At 35.5% G+C, this 19304-nt stretch overlaps 1 protein-coding gene across 1 annotated transcript in view; it reads left to right on the plus strand.

Moving 5' to 3' along the window:
- The first annotated feature begins 5341 nt into the window (after positions 1-5341).
- LOC134702381 (WD repeat-containing protein 48-like) overlaps positions 5342-19304 on the plus strand; it is a 37693-nt gene continuing 23730 nt past the window's right edge. The window contains exons 1-4 of the mRNA XM_063563287.1: positions 5342-5419; positions 9797-9937; positions 10949-11024; positions 13056-13138. Of these exons, the coding sequence (XP_063419357.1) occupies positions 5360-5419; positions 9797-9937; positions 10949-11024; positions 13056-13138 (360 nt within the window). The 5' untranslated portion in view covers positions 5342-5359. The remainder of the gene's footprint in view (positions 5420-9796; positions 9938-10948; positions 11025-13055; positions 13139-19304) is intronic.

Genomic DNA, 19304 nt, shown 5'->3' on the forward strand with positions numbered 1-19304 from the left:
TGGAATCCAATGGACAATGGAACATGGAAAATGATAATGCGAGTGGGGCATCCGCGTACTTTGAACACGTTCTTGTTTATAAATCATTGACAATCATAAGCGGAAGTGACAATTCTAGTGAAACGCTTAATTAATATTACAGACGTTCAACGTTTATACTACTAATATCATACTAGTAAGTAAAACAGACACGAGACATTTTAGTATTTGCGCTCTTGTATTCTTTAGTCTGTAATATATAGTTATCTCATTGGCAATCATTCCACATCTGCTATGTTGTATATATATATAAAGATACATAGAACTTAAGAAAGTACTGTTACACAAAAGGTTGGTGTATCGTTCAATCTCAAATTGTTGATGAAGATGCTGTTTTCGCTAATAGATATTGTAGGTGGTTACCTTTAGATTTGGCATAAAATTGAGAATGGAAATGGGGAATGTGGCAAAGCGGCAACAACCCGAAGGCCACCAATGGGTTTTCAATGTAGCGAGAAACTCCCGCACCGGAGGCGTCCTTCAGCTGGCCCCTAAACAAATATGCATACTAGTTCAGTGATAATGGACGTCATACATCTCATACAAAGTGAAACATTGGAAAGCTGGAATTATCACTTGGTAAATTTTACGGACGCCATCACGAGTTGGTTGATTGGTATGGAATACCTGGTATGTAGCATGATATCGGATATGTTACTGATGCCGTAACTGTAATGCCGTTCCCTTTTCACGAATGTGTCCTACCGAATTAGACCTTTTATCTTTAATTTTGACATTTTTACCTACTGTGTCTTTTTGTTTTGTTCACGCATCATTGTCAATATTATAAAATTAGATGGAACTGCCGTACAAGTGAGAGGTTTAGCGCTATAAAACCAGGTTTAAGCCACCATTTTCTACATTTGAAAATGCCTGTACCAAGTTAGGAATATGACAGGCCTTGTCCATTCGTTTTTTATGTGTTTTGTCATTTGATTTTTCCATGTGATTATGGACTTTTCGATTGGATTCTCCTCTGATTTAAGTATTTTTGTGATTTTACTTTTTAAATAACAGTTTAAGATGCACAGTCGAAGTGCGTTGAATGACAAGTTGGTTTCATGGACGTATGGGTCACGTATATAGCTATTGTGAACAGACTGAACCAACAATTAATTAGAAATAATTTATCTTAGTAATAATGTGTATAGACGAACGACACTCCGCATAACTGAAAGTAACAACCCTTACAAAACAAAACATGCTTACACATGCATAAACTTCCATGTCGAATAAATTAGAAGATACATTATAACCTTTACTTTTCGACAATGTGCGCGCTTTTGATTGTGGAAATAAACTGATCTAGACACGTTGTTTTTTTTTTTGCAACTTTCGTGGTAAAGTGTTGAATTTTTAAAAAATGACGGTTTTAATGTTCGTTCAAGATTATCAAGATATTTACACGCCTATATATTTTATTCCAATTAAAGGTCCCATAAGTTCTGAAGACTTATTACAATGATGTTTTACAATTGAGAGACATGTGTTATTTTGACAATCATATATAGATATATAATCAACTTTATTAGCTCACCTGGCCCGAAGGGCCAAGTGAGATTTTCTCATCACTTGGCGTCTGTCGTCCGTCGTCGTCCGTCTTTGTCGTAAACTTTTTACATTTTTGAACTTCTTCTAGAGAACCACTAAATTAAATGAAACCAAACATGGCATGAAGCAGTGTTCCTTATCAAGTACTGACCAAGTGTTGTTACTTTGTAGCCGATCCATCATCCAAGATGGCCGCCAGCGCCCTACGGGAAATACATACAAATGTCTTTTTTTAAGAGAACCACTGAATGGAATGAAACCAAACATAGCACGAATGTTCCTAATGAGATGCTGACCAAGTGTTGTTACTTTGTAGCCGATCCACCATCCAAGACGGTCGCCAGCGGGGGACTTAGTTTAACATTGGAACCTATGGGAAATACATACTAATGTCTTCTTTTAGAGAACCACTGAATGGATTGAAACTAAACATAGCATGAATGTTCTTTATGAGGTACTGACCAAGTGTTGCTACGTTGAAGCCGATCCATCGTCTAAGATGGCCGCCAGGGGGGCTAAGTTTAACATCGGATCCTTTAGGAAATACATACAAATGTCTTCTTTTAGAGAACAACGGAATAGAAGGAAACCAAACATAGCATATAAAAAAGAAGATGTGGTATAATTGCCAATGAGACAACTTTCCACCAAAGACCAAAATGACACAAACATTAACAACTATAGGTCACCGTACGGCCTTCAACAATGAGCAAAGCTCATACCGCATAGTCAGCTATAAAAGGCCCCGATAAGACAATGTAAAACAGTTCAAACGAGAAAACTAACGGCCTTATTTATGTTAAAAAAAATGAACGAAAAACAAATATTTAACACATAAATAAACGACAACCACTGAATTACAGACTCCTGACTTGGGACAGGCACATACATAAATAATGTGGCGGGGTTAAACATGTTAGCGGGATCCCAACCCTCCCCCTAACCTGGGTCAGTGGTATAACAGTACAACATAAGAACGAACTATTGAAATCAGTTGAAAAAGGCTTAACTCATCAGATAGACAAAAAATACAAGTGGACGTGGCCGGATACTTATACATCCCGACACAAAAAGACACAATGAACAGATCTGAGAGTACTCGCAGTTATCTGACAGCTAGTTCAAAGCCACTAACAACTAATAAAAAAATCATGCCTCTAAGACTAAACATGAATGTTTCTTATGAGATGTTGACCAAGTTTTGTTACGTTGTAGCCGATTCACCATCCAAGATGGCTGCCAGCGGGGGACTCTGTTTAACACAGTACCCTATGGGAAATACATACAAATGTCTTCTTTTAGCATGTTTAGAAAAGCACTGAATGGAATGAAATCAAACATGGCATGAATGTTCCTTATGAGGTGCTGACCAAGTGTTGTTACTGTGTAGCAGATCCATTATCCAAGATGACGGGGACTTAGTTGAACATGGTACCCTATAGGAAATATACACAAATGTCTTTTTTAAGAGAACTTCTGAAAGAAATGTAACAAAAAATAACAATATTAAATAACATTTGGCCTAAAACATCATTATAAGTATATCTGTTACAAATTTTTACATTTTTTAATATTATTTCAAAATCTCAAATAGAATCAGGTGAGCGACACAAGCTCTTGGGAGCCTCTAGTTCTATATTCTTATTGGCCTCAGCCATACGCATGTGTAAAAGAGCAATATTGAAATATTGTTGTTCGGTGTGAGCCAAAGCTCCGTGTTGAATGCCGTACCTTGACCTATAATTGTTTACTTTTATAAATTGTTATTTGGATGGAGAGTTGTCTCATTGGCACTCATACCACATCTTCCTATATCTATATATAAACAGATAAACATATAAATTTTCAAACATGTAGTAGGAATAATTTTCTAATCGATCAAATTATCAGAAGACCATTGTCGATATATTGTGGAAAGACAGTTTTTTTCATTTAATCTTTGAAATATTAATATAGCATTAAATATAGTTTTACTATTAACAATAACCACAATAAACATATTTCTCGTATCAAACATAAACTAATAGAACTAGCCAAGGAATATGTTTTTGTCCCGATCGATAAATATAGATTCTTACATTGATACCAGTGGATTATCGGATTTATCCAATCGAGATAGTTAAATTTTCAATTGTAAAGTCCGAGCCGCCTCGGCGAGGACTTTAAAATTTATAATTTAACTATCGAGATTGGATAAATCCGATAATCCACGAGTAACTATGTAAGAATCTGTTTCTCTAATGATTAAAAAGACATTTTCTTTTTTTGTTAACCGAAAATCCCCTTCGAGTGCCTTTCACATTGCACGAAGTTGTCAATTTCATTAACACCTGTTATCATATTTTGATTCATTCAGTTAGCTAAAAAGGTCATGACCCTCAAAATCATCCAATGATCTTTTGAGATCACCAGCAACCACACGTTGATTAAAAATTTTTTATACAATGGGTTCGGAAAGGGATAAATTTCCATAGAGATAGAGAAAGCTGCTTATAATATTATTATTGTTACATTGAAGTTCTGAAAAAAGAAATCACCAATTCACCAACATTCCAACTGACTCCATTTTCAGAAAACGACATCTGTAACAAACATAAACTTTTAGCTAGTACTTACCGCTTTACAAGCAGAACAAAAAACAACAAAAGTCCCAACTATATATTGGCTTCCGATGCTACACAAAACACCTTACAAATATAAATTTATATCGTCTTCAAGCCAATGTTCCACTACTAAATTGTCTATTCTTCTTACCAGTACACTTGGTACAATCAATAACCTGATAATAAATTGTTCAAATAAGGCCTTCGAAAATAGTGGAATTAATTACTTTTGGAGTGTCAAGAACTCGTTGGAAGTACTTGATAAATTGCATGCTTATATTGGTGATTTTGAATCTGTTCAAAGTTTTAATTTTTCTACCCAATATACCACATTGCCTCACATTCTCATTAAGAAAAAAATCACACACCTAATTAAATGGCCATTTAAAAAGTCAGAATGTGAATATATATGTTTAACCGGGAAGTTACACTTTTAGGTATTTTTTTAGTAGCAATAAACAAAAAAACTATATCAATTGGACATGCTTTGATACTATATATCTGCCCTTGAATTTTTACTAGATAACATTTTTGTTCGCTTTGGAGATTCCGTATATCGTCAGGTTATCGGAATTCCAATGGGGACTAACTGTACACCACTTATAGCGGACCTGTTTTTGTTATGCTATGAGTTACAATTTATTACAAAAATTAGCAAAGAACCATCGAAACAACATCTGATAAAATCTGAAAATTAGAATGTGATATGCCGTACAGCTTTGCCCCATGGTTTGTACTCTCCCCTGGGGTACTCTCAGTTGAAATAACTTCTACAAAATAGCGTCAGCGTTAAAATATTGATCCAAAGACAGTATATTTTATAGATATTTGTTCTGTTTGTAAATGATTATGTGTTTATTTCTTATCTTTTAAATAGGAAGTTGGTAAACTCAACAATTGAATAATCAGTAATCGGTTAATGTAAAAAAAAATGTATAAAAATTGAACCCAGCGGAGCTAGATGAAAAACAAATGAGATATTTTGTGCCAAGAATTAAAATATGTTTTAATGAATAGAGAAAAGGTGGTGTGGGTCGGTAGAGTTAATATATCCAGCATTATTATCAGAAAACCTGGAGACAAAATTTTGTGAATCCGGATAAGGCTAGTCCTTCCGATACCGATTTACGGTTAGAATTATTCCCGAATTTAGTGACGTATTTCACATGTTATTAATGGCTACACACCACAGAAATTCGGCAGGACAAGGCAAAAAGAAAGTTCAGGTGACTGACAAGCTATCACAAATATTTTGGGCAAAATATATTTGTTTCTTAAGAACTTTATACGTATAGAAAGACATGGGTACTTTTGGACGATGTCCTTTTTATTAAAGAAATCAGAAGAGTGAGATAAAAAAAAATATACCAAACAGTGAACACATACTACATATTTTTTTTATGATTCATGTGTAGCTGAGTAACCGTAGCTCTTAGTCTGGTCCTTATGATATTGTTTGACTATTTGCCTACCGTATCTCTTAGGCCTCGTGATATTTTTTTACTATCTATAGACCAGTAAAAAATATAAGGACCTAACTGATAAGAGCTACCAAACCAGTAGTCCAAATAATTATGACGTCTGGCAAGGCTATTTTATTTTTTGTCTGGGACGCCTTCCTACAACCAAAGTCTTAGGAAGGCGTCCCAGAAAAAAAAATTAGCCTTGTGATATATATAAGTATGTATGGTCAGATAATGTTTCTGTTTGTGAGAGAGAGTTGTTCCCCTTTTGTCAGTACTTTGTATTTATGTTTGTGACCTCATCTTTGTCTGATTAAAATGTAGAAATGGAAGCTGATGTGTTTTTGTGTGTCCATATGTAATCGCCTCCATCCAGGCTACCAGAGCTATTCCCCTAGTCTGTAATACTTGCAAGACGTCATAATTATTTGGACTACCAAACAAGGCACTTTTATTTCTATGCATGTCCATGGGAAAATCCACTACCAATGTATATGTATGTAAATGAGAAGTGTTATTTACATGCAAGTTTTTCAGATTTTTTATTTCACTTGATTTCCAGTTTTGACGTTTTAAAATTTCTAGTTTTCATGTTAAGTTAGCAGAGCGTCTTTTTACCACAGAACACCATAAAATACCACCGAACACCACAGAATACCACAGTTCTAACACTAAAAATTAGTTAGATGTGTGTTCTTTGTTTTTTCCCTTGTGTTTTGTGTTGGTACTTTTTATTTCTCGTGCTTGTCCTGTGTTTGATTCAAAGGCCAACCATACTAATTCTGCCTAGATATTGTATGTGTATGGTACATATATATGCAATAAAGTCCATGAGATTACTATGAATTATATATTTTTCAAAACCAGGTGCAACTTATGGACACAAAAATTTGACTGCAGGGTTATCATTTCTGTTAAATTATGACTGCATAATTTATTATTTTTTTCATTAATGTTTATGATTTTATTTCTCATGCTTAATGTTTTCTGATTTTTTTAGGCCTATTTATGTGACGTATTATGGTAAACTGTTGTCCGTCTGTCGGTCCGTCATCAACATGTTGGAAATTAATTCAAAATATCTTTTAACCAATTTCAATGAATCTTTGGTGAATTGTGTATATTTGTTGACGTGAGCTCCTTTTCTTTTTTATAAATTTTAGATGTTACATGTCCAAGTTTGGGTTTTTTATTCATTACAAGTGTGGGATTTTCTGGTTTTCAGACAATACAAAGAATCTTTGGCACATTGTTTACATATATATCTATACTATTAAACGAGAAGACCTGATTTTTGGTGTCGCTTCTCTTCCTTCCACAATAAATCAATCATCATGCCTTTTTGTCCTTTAGGTAACATGCATGCTCGCATTTGTCATCCATTCTTATGATTATTCAGATTGAGTTATTTTGGGAGAAAAACGACAAAAAAAGAGTCCGGATATGATTCCGTCATCAGACTGACTTTTAGTCATAGATAAGACTTCCGGTTTGAAACATGCACAAACACAACCAATCGTATGATAGATAACAAAAATAAAAATAGATAAGCCAATCAGAGCGTTCTCCATAAAATGGTGTTAAGATCGCAAGAACCACAACTATTTTACCTCCTTAGAGAGGACAATTATTTTTCGCGTTTATCTACATGTAAACTACGATTACACTTCTTTAATATGTGGAGACTCTCTGTATTCTGTCTACTTTTTTTTATTTAAAATGTTTACTATTTTTAAAAGGGGTCATACCAGTTGCATATATATTAAAATAAGCCGTAAAACATGTGACACAAGTACAACCAATCGTAGAGCGTTCTCCATATCGTGGTGTTTAGATCGCAAGAATCACAACTATTATATCTCTTTAGAGTGGACAAATATTTTTCGCGTTTATCTACATGTAAACTACGATTATACTACTTTAATATATTATAGAGACTCTCTGTATTCTGTCAGGGAATGTATATGTTAGTATAGAAAGTCCCTGATTTTGTTTACTGTCAGTTTCTTTAATATATAGAGACTCTCTGTATTCTGTCCACTGTTTTCTTTCAATCGTTTACTATTTAAGGGGTCATACCACTTGCATATATATTAAAATAAGCAAAACATGCTCAACTTCATCTAAGACTACCTCGACCAAAAACTTTTACCTGAAGTGGGACAGACAGACGAGACGAACGGACGTACGACCCGACGAACGAACGCACGGATGCACGGACTAGAAAACATAATGCCCATAATTGGAGCATAACAATTAATTGTTAAAAGGGAAAATAGTGATTTGGCAAAAACGAAAGTAAGGTAGAGATTAGAGGGAGGCAGGACCATTTTCAGGGCGTCGGGATCGGGTGTTTTTAAGCTCGGAATTTGGGGATTGATCCTTACGGGATTCGGGAATATATTTTTCGATTTCGGGATATGAATTTCTTAAAATTCTGCATCTTGGGATTTCGGGATCACTGGGACCCCTCCGACAACCCCTCATATTAGCCTTAGTCGGTATTAGTCATTTATGTATATATGATTAAAATCCTACCATTGGCATGTTAATAAGGTTCCAAAAAAAGCAGTCAGTCTGATGGATTGTCAAAGAAGCATATTTTTTAGACTATAATAATGGTCTTTATATATAAGCATGCAGTTACATTTATTTTATGTTTGAAACGGTGCAAATTTTTAATATGATTTGACTTTTACCAAAAGAAGCAGTGTAGCAAAGGAGAAAAATAATTCTGGTCGTAGGCCAGAAACACGAATATAATTGAATTTAACAGAAATGAAACAAATATCGGACTTTGGAAAAAGAGAGAGGGCTTTTGATACCTTTTATGTTATTCGGTACGTACGTGTGAGCCAAGGATCCGTGTTGAAGGCCGTACTTTAACCTATAATGGTTTACTTTTTAAATTGTTATTTGAATGGAGAGCTGTCTCATTGGCACTCACACCACATCTTCCTATATCTATAATATGTTTTACAAAAAATCATCCTACAACAGTTCACAAGCTGTATATGCCCGCGATTTCGCGGGTGTCTTCTAGTTGACATAAATCTAAGAGTTTACGTTATTAAGTTATCAGGTTTTATTCATTACAAAAAGGGGAATTTTTTCGACAATATTTTTTTAATTTTGAAAATGCTTTCAGTAGTTTTCCTAAAATTTTAGTGAATTGTTTTTACATATGTACATCTATTGACTTAAGTTCCCTTTTAATCTTTGAACTTTTATAAATTTCTGATTTTAATTAGTCATCAAAAGTACCAGGATTATAATTTTATACGCCAGACGCATAGATGCCAACCATTACGATTTCTGCGTAGTTTCTCCGAATATGCTATAAAAACTACGCTATTATGGTCAAAGACGAATAGTTACGGATTACCAATCATCTCCGTTCAATTTTGTAAAACGCGGATTTTTATCATTACTTTTCCGTCCTGGTCCGGTATTTAGAAAACGCCAATGTAATGCTTCCGGTTTCTCGTGAGTTATCAACCTATTGTCGAGTAACTAACTGACTTCCGAAGAGGCAAACTTGCATTTTATGAGTAGCTTTACCCCTTTCTCTACTTCTCCTTGACAAAACGAAAATGTACGAGTCGAGAACATCTGAACAATTAATTAATAGAATACATACTACAGACAACATTTTAAACGACAAATTTTAGTGCACTTCACCTTGCAACCACTCGTCAGTAATTTTTATTGGTAATTGCACGTTTATGAATGATTACTGAAAACTTTTCAAAAATACGGAAAATTTCATAGTTTGTTACTGATTGTGTCAAAAGGGGGTTGGCATCTATGCAGATGCACGTTTCATCTACATAAGACTCATCATTGACGCTCAGATCAAAATAGTTAAAAAGCCAAACAAATACAAAGTTGAAGAGCATTGAGACCGGAAATTCCAAAAAGTTGTGCCAAAGCTTATTAGTACATTTTGTACATGTAATGGGATTAAAATAAATTAATAAAAAAGGGGGATTTCCAGTTTTCTCTCACAACTTGGAAATAATGAGGACCCTTTCTGGTGTATCACTGTTATAACCATCAAAGATCCTGGATCAATGGAACACATAATTGCAGAATATTAATGACCCACTGATTAACAGTTTCGTCTTTTTTATTTGACAGGTTTCTTTTGTTATCCGAGATGAAGTTGAACGACATCACAGATCTGGGATTAACTCCCTTCAGTTTGACCCACTTATTAACAGATTATACTCCGCTGGGAGAGACTCCATCATCAGAATATTTAACACAAAGACAAACAAGGTAAGAACACATTAACAAACAAGAACAAGGTGAGAACACATTAACAGACAAGGTAAGATCACATTTACAAACAAGAACAAGGTAGGATCACATTAACAAACAAGAACAAGGTAAGAACACTCTAACAAACAAGGTAAGAACACATTAATAAACAAGAACAAGGTAAGATCACATTAACAAACCAGAACAAGGTAAGATCACATTAACAAACAAGAACAAGGTAAGATCACATTAACAAACAAGAACAAGGTAAGAACACATTAACAAACAAGAACAAGATAGGATCACATTAACAAACAAGAACAAGGTAGGATCACATTAACAAATAAGAACAAGGTAAGATCACATTAATAAACAAGAACAAGGTAAGATCACATTAACAGACAAGAACCAGGTAAGATCACATTAACAGACAAGAACCAGGTAAGATCACATTAACAGACAAGAACAAGGTAAGATCACATTAACAAACAAGAACAAGGTAGGATCACAATAACAGACAAGAACAAGATAAGATCACATTTACAAACAAGAACAAGGTAAGATCACATTATCAAACAAGGAAAAAAGGAACACATGGAAGTTGTTTAAAATTTGCAAACATAAAGTAGGAAAACACAGATAATTGAAAATATATAGTGAAGTATACATCAGGAAATTGAACAGAAAAACTCAAAACTCACATGTTAGGAACACACAGTTGAGTTACAATTGAAAATATAATGAATACACTTAAGAAAGTAGAAAATCATTTAGAACACAATAAAGAAGAAGGAACACATTAACAGAACATTTAAATATTAGACAGCACTACAGCTCTGTTAAAAAGTGTGTTCTTTGTATGTTCTAAAAACTGCTATTAGATCATTGATATGTGTGATTCTTTTGTAAGATACATTGTACAGGATGTAGGAGAAAAATATATTATTTCCATTGTACATGTAGGATCCATACATGTTATTTCCATTGTACATGTTAGATCCATACATACATGTATGATTTCCATTGTAGGATCCATACATGTTATCTATGGAGCACCATACAGACTGGGTCAATGATATTGTCCTCTGCTGCGGTGGCAGAACATGTAAGTTACCTTATTTATCTGTCTATGGTAACCATACAGACTGGGTCAATGATATCGTCCTCTGCTGCGGTGGCAGAACATGTAAGTTACCTTATTTATCTGTGTATAGTAACCATACAGACTGGGTCAATGATATAGTCCTCTGCTGCGGTGGCAGAACATGTAAGTTACCTTATTTATCTGTGTATAGTAACCATACAGACTGGGTCAATGATATTGTCCTCTGCTGTGGTGGCAGAACATGTAAGTTACCTTATTTATCTGTGTATAGTAACCATACAGACTGGGTCAATGATATTGTCCTCTGCTGTGGTGGCAGAACATGTAAGTTACCTTATTTATCTGTGTATAGTAACCATACAGACTGGGTCAATGATATTGTCCTCTGCTGTGGTGGCAGAACATGTAAGTTACCTTATATATCTGTGTATAGAACACAGTTATGTATAATATGCAGTCCCTTTTCATCTTTACTAAATCTGGGAAATAGTCTTAATTGTCGTAAAGGAAAAACAGGAATTTGGGACAAATTTTATTCATATTTCAAGGATAGTGTATATGTTAAATCAGGGTTTGTGGGAATAAAAAGCATGAAATGTAAACTTAAGAAAGCTGGCTTGTCATGTTTTAGATTTTTTGTCAGATTTTTGGAATCCTCTGGATTTATCCATTTGAATGCCTTGAAATAATTTGCCTGGTCACCCCCATTTTTCTTTCTGTAAATCTTTCACATGCATAATGATAAGCCATCTGTAAAAATCTTATAAAATTTTAATTACTTTTTTACAGTTTTTAAGAACTTCAACTTGTCAATGATAAAGCTATGAAAAGTCAAGAGAGTATATTTTCCTGCCAAAATTTCAATGGCTAATATCTAGAAAACAAGCACGGTGACCTATTTGTTGATAGTTGTCTCATTGGCAATCTTACCACATTTTCTTTTTATGCCCCACCTACGGTAGTAGAGGGGCATTATGTTTTCTTGTCTGTGTATCCATTCGTCTGTTCGTCTGTGCGTCTGTGCGTCTGTTCGTTCAGGTTAAAGTTTTTGGTCAAGGTAGTTTTTGATGAAGCTAAAGTCCAATCAACTTGAAACTTAGTACACTTGTTGCTTATGATATTATCTTTCTAATTTCAAAGCCAAATTAGACTTTTGACTTCCATTTCACGGTCTACTGAACATAGAAAATGAAAGTGGAAGTTTCAGGTTAAAGTTTTTGGTCAAGATAGTTTTTGATGAAATTGAAGTCCAATCAACTTGAAACTTAGTACATATGTTCCCTATATAGTATAATCTTTCTAATTTTAATGCCAAATTAGATTATTACCTAATTTCACGGTCCATGGAACATGCAAAAGGATAGTGTGAGTGGGGCATCCGTGTACTTTGGACACATTCTTGTTTATATATATATTTTTTGCTCTTTGGAATCCTTTATTAATTCCCTATCACTATAAACTAGCGTTTTGAAAAGTTGATTACTCTGAAACTGAGAAGTGAACTTAATTTTTATTCTGCCAAGAAAAAAGGGTCGGCAGATCAGTAAACCAAAAAAAACAGGCCTAAAATAGGCGGGATACTTCTATGTGTGCACTCTTGTATTTCATTTATATTGTAGACAAACTGTGCTGAATTCAAACTTAATTGGAAGTTCTACTGATAATCTTTACCTGTCAACTAGTATTTCCAGCTTGGGTTTTAAGGAGGTAGACCTAGATTAAGGGAAATAACTCTTAAAATCATCAGTATGCTTGTGTCAACCATTTTCTTAAATATATTCTAAGCTTCTATGTTACATAGATTATTTTCAATCTGTATCAGGTAAATGCTTAAAATACGTTGATGAAACTTGACTTTTACAAACACAGTACTGATTTAGAGAGTTATCTCCCTGAACCAAGGTCTAACACCTTAAGTCTAGTTAAAACCAGAGTTTATATTCATGTCATTTGAAGGTTGTTTTCAACCAAATGTACATGTAATGTTAAACTAATCAATGTCTTTGTTATGTTTTTATTTATTTATTTCAGTAATTTCTGCATCAAGTGACACAACAGTTAAAGTATGGAACGCTCACAAAGGTTTCTGTATGTCAACATTACGTACTCATAAGGTATGTATATTGTCAAAAAGGAGGAGGGGGGGGGGGGGATAAACAATTTGGATTATATCACAGGTCAATGTTGTCAACTTTATGTACTCATAAAGGATATCTAACTTGAACACAATGCTTATAATCACAAAAATGTCTTAATTACCTGAATTCTGCATCTGTATGTGGAAGGTGACTCATGCACAAGTTGGGGTATCTGAGGCCTATAGTCAAATACTCCACTTACTATGTCTTACTTCCTGGGCGAAGAAAGGTCATATAGCCAGTTGAAATTAGGCTAGGATAAGGTTAAGTCCCATGTATGTTCTTAATTTGAGGATACGGTTAATGTTCTTGTTTATTTCTTATTACAGGATTATGTGAAGGCACTAGCTTATGCCAGAGATAAAGAACAGGTAACCTCGGCAGGATACAGTTAATGTTCTTGTTTATTTCTTATTACAGGATTATGTGAAGGCACTAGCTTATGCCAGAGATAAAGAACAGGTAGCCTCAGCAGGATACAGTTAATGTTCTTGTTTATTTCTTATTACAGGATTATGTGAAGGCACTAGCTTATGCCAGAGATAAAGAACAGGTAGCCTCAGCAGGATACAGTTAATGTTCTTGTTTATTTCTTATTACAGGATTATGTGAAGGCACTAGCTTATGCCAGAGATAAAGAACAGGTAACCTCGGCAGGATACAGTTAATGTTCTTGTTTATTTCTTATTACAGGATTATGTGAAGGCACTAGCTTATGCCAGAGATAAAGAACAGGTAGCCTCAGCAGGATACAGTTAATGTCCTTGTTTCTTTCTTATTACAGGATTATGTGAAGGCACTAGCTTATGCCAGAGATAAAGAACAGGTAGCCTCAGCAGGATACGGTTAATGTTCTTGTTTATTTCTTATTACAGGATTATGTGAAGGCGCTAGCTTATGCCAGAGATAAAGAACAGGTAGCCTCAGCAGGATACAGTTAATGTCCTTGTTTATTTCTTATTACAGGATTATGTGAAGGCACTAGCTTATGCCAGAGATAAAGAACAGGTAGCCTCAGCAGGATACAGTTAATGTCATTGTTTATTTCTTATTACAGGATTATGTGAAGGCACTAGCCTATGCCAGAGATAAAGAACAGGTAGCCTCGGCAGGATACAGTTAATGTTCTTGTTTATTTCTTATTACAGGATTATGTGAAGGCACTAGCTTATGCCAGAGATAAAGAACAGGTAGCCTCAGCAGGATACAGTTAATGTCCTTGTTTCTTTCTTATTACAGGATTATGTGAAGGCACTAGCCTATGCCAGAGATAAAGAACAGGTAGCCTCAGCAGGATACAGTTAATGTCATTGTTTATTTCTTATTACAGGACTATGTAAAGGCACTAGCTTATGCCAGAGATAAAGAACAGGTAGCCTCAGCAGGATACAGTTAATGTCCTTGTTTATTTCTTATTACAGGATTATGTGAAGGCACTAGCTTATGCCAGAGATAAAGAACAGGTAGCCTCGGCAGGATACAGTTAATGTTCTTGTTTATTTCTTATTACAGGATTATGTGAAGGCACTAGCTTATGCCAGAGATAAAGAACAGGTAGCCTCAGCAGGATACAGTTAATGTTCTTGTTTCTTTCTTATTACAGGATTATGTGAAGGCACTAGCTTATGCCAGAGATAAAGAACAGGTAGCCTCAGCAGGATACAGTTAATGTCCTTGTTTATTTCTTATTACAGGATTATGTAAAGGCACTAGCTTATGCCAGAGATAAAGAACAGGTAGCCTCAGCAGGATACAGTTAATGTCCTTGTTTATTTCTTATTACAGGATTATGTGAAGGCACTAGCTTATGCCAGAGATAAAGAACAGGTAGCCTCAGCAGGATACAGTTAATGTTCTTGTTTATTTCTTATTACAGGATTATGTGAAGGCACTAGCTTATGCCAGAGATAAAGAACAGGTAGCCTCAGCAGGATACAGTTAATGTCCTTGTTTATTTCTTATTACAGGATTATGTGAAGGCGCTAGCTTATGCCAGAGATAAAGAACAGGTAGCCTCAGCAGGATACAGTTAATGTTCTTGTTTATTTCTTATTACAGGATTATGTAAAGGCACTAGCTTATGCCAGAGATAAAGAACAGGTAGCCTCAGCAGGATACAGTTAATGTCCTTGTTTATTTCTTATTACAGGATTATGTGAAGGCACTAGCTTATGCCAGAGATAAAGAACAGGTAGCCTCAGCAGGATACAGTTAATGTTCTTGTTTATTTCTTATTACAGGATTATGTGAAGGCACTAGCCTATGCCAGAGATAAAGAACAGGTAGCCTCAGCAGGATACAGTTAATGTTCTTGTTTATTTCTTATAACAGGATTATGTGAAGGCACTAGCTTATGCCAGAGATAAAGAACAGGTAGCCTCAGCAGGATACAGTTAATGTCCTTGTTTATTTCTTATTACAGGATTATGTGAAGGCACTAGCTTATGCCAGGGATAAAGAACAGGTAGCCTCAGCAGGATACAGTTAATGTTCTTGTTTATTTCTTATTACAGGATTATGTGAAGGCACTAGCTTATGCCAGAGATAAAGAACAGGTAGCCTCAGCAGGATACAGTTAATGTCCTTGTTTATTTCTTATTACAGGATTATGTGAAGGCACTAGCTTATGCCAGGGATAAAGAACAGGTAGCCTCAGCAGGATACAGTTAATGTTCTTGTTTATTTCTTATTACAGGATTATGTGAAGGCACTAGCTTATGCCAGAGATAAAGAACAGGTAGCCTCAGCAGGATACAGTTAATGTCCTTGTTTATTTCTTATTACAGGATTATGTGAAGGCACTAGCTTATGCCAGAGATAAAGAACAGGTAGCCTCAGCAGGATACAGTTAATGTCCTTGTTTATTTCTTATTACAGGATTATGTAAAGGCACTAGCTTATGCCAGAGATAAAGAACAGGTAGCCTCAGCAGGATACAGTTAATGTCCTTGTTTATTTCTTATTACAGGATTATGTGAAGGCACTAGCTTATGCCAGAGATAAAGAACAGGTAGCCTCAGCAGGATACAGTTAATGTTCTTGTTTATTTCTTATTACAGGATTATGTGAAGGCACTAGCTTATGCCAGAGATAAAGAACAGGTATCCTCAGCAGGATACAGTTAATGTTCTTGTTTATTTCTTATTACAGGATTATGTGAAGGCACTAGCTTATGCCAGAGATAAAGAACAGGTAGCCTCAGCAGGGTACAGTTAATGTTCTTGTTTCTTTCTTATTACAGGATTATGTGAAGGCGCTAGCTTATGCCAGAGATAAAGAACAGGTAGCCTCAGCAGGATACAGTTAATGTCCTTGTTTATTTCTTATTACAGGATTATGTGAAGGCACTAGCTTATGCCAGAGATAAAGAACAGGTAGCCTCAGCAGGGTACAGTTAATGTTCTTGTTTCTTTCTTATTACAGGATTATGTGAAGGCGCTAGCTTATGCCAGAGATAAAGAACAGGTAGCCTCAGCAGGATACAGTTAATGTCCTTGTTTATTTCTTATAACAGGATTATGTAAAGGCACTAGCTTATGCCAGAGATAAAGAACAGGTAGCCTCAGCAGGATACAGTTAATGTCCTTGTTTATTTCTTATTACAGGATTATGTGAAGGCACTAGCTTATGCCAGAGATAAAGAACAGGTAGCCTCAGCAGGATACAGTTAATGTTCTTGTTTATTTCTTATTACAGGATTATGTGAAGGCACTAGCTTATGCCAGAGATAAAGAACAGGTAGCCTCAGCAGGATACAGTTAATGTCCTTGTTTATTTCTTATTACAGGATTATGTGAAGGCACTAGCTTATGCCAGAGATAAAGAACAGGTAGCCTCAGCAGGATACAGTTAATGTCCTTGTTTATTTCTTATTACAGGATTATGTGAAGGCACTAGCTTATGCCAGAGATAAAGAACAGGTAGCCTCAGCAGGATACAGTTAATGTTCTTGTTTCTTTCTTATTACAGGATTATGTGAAGGCACTAGCCTATGCCAGAGATAAAGAACAGGTAGCCTCAGCAGGATACAGTTAATGTTCTTGTTTCTTTCTTATTACAGGATTATGTGAAGGCACTAGCCTATGCCAGAGATAAAGAACAGGTAGCCTCAGCAGGATACAGTTAATGTCCTTGTTTATTTCTTATTACAGAATTATGTGAAGGCGCTAGCTTATGCCAGAGATAAAGAACAGGTAGCCTCAGCAGGATACGGTTAATGTCCTTGTTTCTTTCTTATTACAGGATTATGTGAAGGCACTAGCTTATGCCAGAGATAAAGAACAGGTAGCCTCAGCAGGATACGGTTAATGTCCTTGTTTACTTCTTATTACAGGATTATGTGAAGGCACTAGCTTATGCCAGAGATAAAGAACAGGTAGCCTCAGCAGGATACAGTTAATGTCCTTGTTTATTTCTTATTACAGGATTATGTGAAGGCACTAGCTTATGCCAGAGATAAAGAACAGGTAGCCTCGGCAGGATACAGTTAATGTCCTTGTTTATTTCTTATTACAGGATTATGTGAAGGCACTAGCTTATGCCAGAGATAAAGAACAGGTAGCCTCAGCAGGATACGGTTAATGTTCTTGTTTATTTCTTATTACAGGATTATGTGAAGGCACTAGCTTATGCCAGAGATAAAGAACAGGTAGCCTCAGCAGGATACAGTTAATGATCTTGTTTATTTCTTATTACAGGATTATGTGAAGGCACTAGCTTATGCCAGAGATAAAGAACAGGTAGCCTCAGCAGGATACAGTTAATGTCCTTGTTTATTTCTTATTACAGGATTATGTGAAGGCGCTAGCTTATGCCAGAGATAAAGAACAGGTAGCCTCAGCAGGATACAGTTAATGTCCTGGTTTATTTCTTATTACAGGATTATGTGAAGGCACTAGCTTATGCCAGAGATAAAGAACAGGTAGCCTCAGCAGGATACGGTTAATGTCCTTGTTTATTTCTTATTACAGGATTATGTGAAGGCACTAGCTTATGCCAGAGATAAAGAACAGGTAGCCTCAGCAGGATACAGTTAATGTTCTTGTTTATTTCTTATTACAGGATTATGTGAAGGCGCTAGCTTATGCCAGAGATAAAGAACAGGTAGCCTCAGCAGGATACAGTTAATGTTCTTGTTTATTTCTTATTACAGGATTATGTGAAGGCACTAGCCTATGCCAGAGATAAAGAACAGGTAGCCTCAGCAGGATACAGTTAATGTTCTTGTTTATTTCTTATTACAGGATTATGTGAAGGCACTAGCTTATGCCAGAGATAAAGAACAGGTAGCCTCAGCAGGATACGGTTAATGTTCTTGTTTATTTCTTATTACAGGATTATGTGAAGGCGCTAGCTTATGCCAGAGATAAAGAACAGGTAGCCTCAGCAGGATACAGTTAATGTTCTTGTTTATTTCTTATTACAGGATTATGTGAAGGCACTAGCTTATGCCAGAGATAAAGAACAGGTAGCCTCAGCAGGATACGGTTAATGTTCTTGTTTATTTCTTATTACAGGATTATGTGAAGGCACTAGCTTATGCCAGAGATAAAGAACAGGTAGCCTCAGCAGGATACAGTTAATGTTCTTGTTTATTTCTTATTACAGGATTATGTGAAGGCACTAGCTTATGCCAGAGATAAAGAACAGGTAGCCTCGGCAGGATACAGTTAATGTCCTTGTTTATTTCTTATTACAGGATTATGTGAAGGCACTAGCTTATGCCAGAGATAAAGAACAGGTAGCCTCAGCAGGATACAGTTAATGTCCTTGTTTATTTCTTATTACAGGATTATGTGAAGGCACTAGCTTATGCCAGAGATAAAGAACAGGTAGCCTCAGCAGGATACAGTTAATGATCTTGTTTATTTCTTATTACAGGATTATGTGAAGGCACTAGCTTATGCCAGAGATAAAGAACAGGTAGCCTCAGCAGGATACAGTTAATGTTCTTGTTTATTTCTTATTACAGGATTATGTGAAGGCACTAGCTTATGCCAGAGATAAAGAACAGGTAGCCTCAGCAGGATACAGTTAATGATCTTGTTTATTTCTTATTACAGGATTATGTGAAGGCACTAGCTTATGCCAGAGATAAAGAACAGGTAGCCTCAGCAGGATACAGTTAATGATCTTGTTTATT

Source organism: Mytilus trossulus, unplaced genomic scaffold (assembly GCF_036588685.1).
Source record: "Mytilus trossulus isolate FHL-02 unplaced genomic scaffold, PNRI_Mtr1.1.1.hap1 h1tg000445l__unscaffolded, whole genome shotgun sequence".
Taxonomy (NCBI): domain Eukaryota; kingdom Metazoa; phylum Mollusca; class Bivalvia; order Mytilida; family Mytilidae; genus Mytilus; species Mytilus trossulus.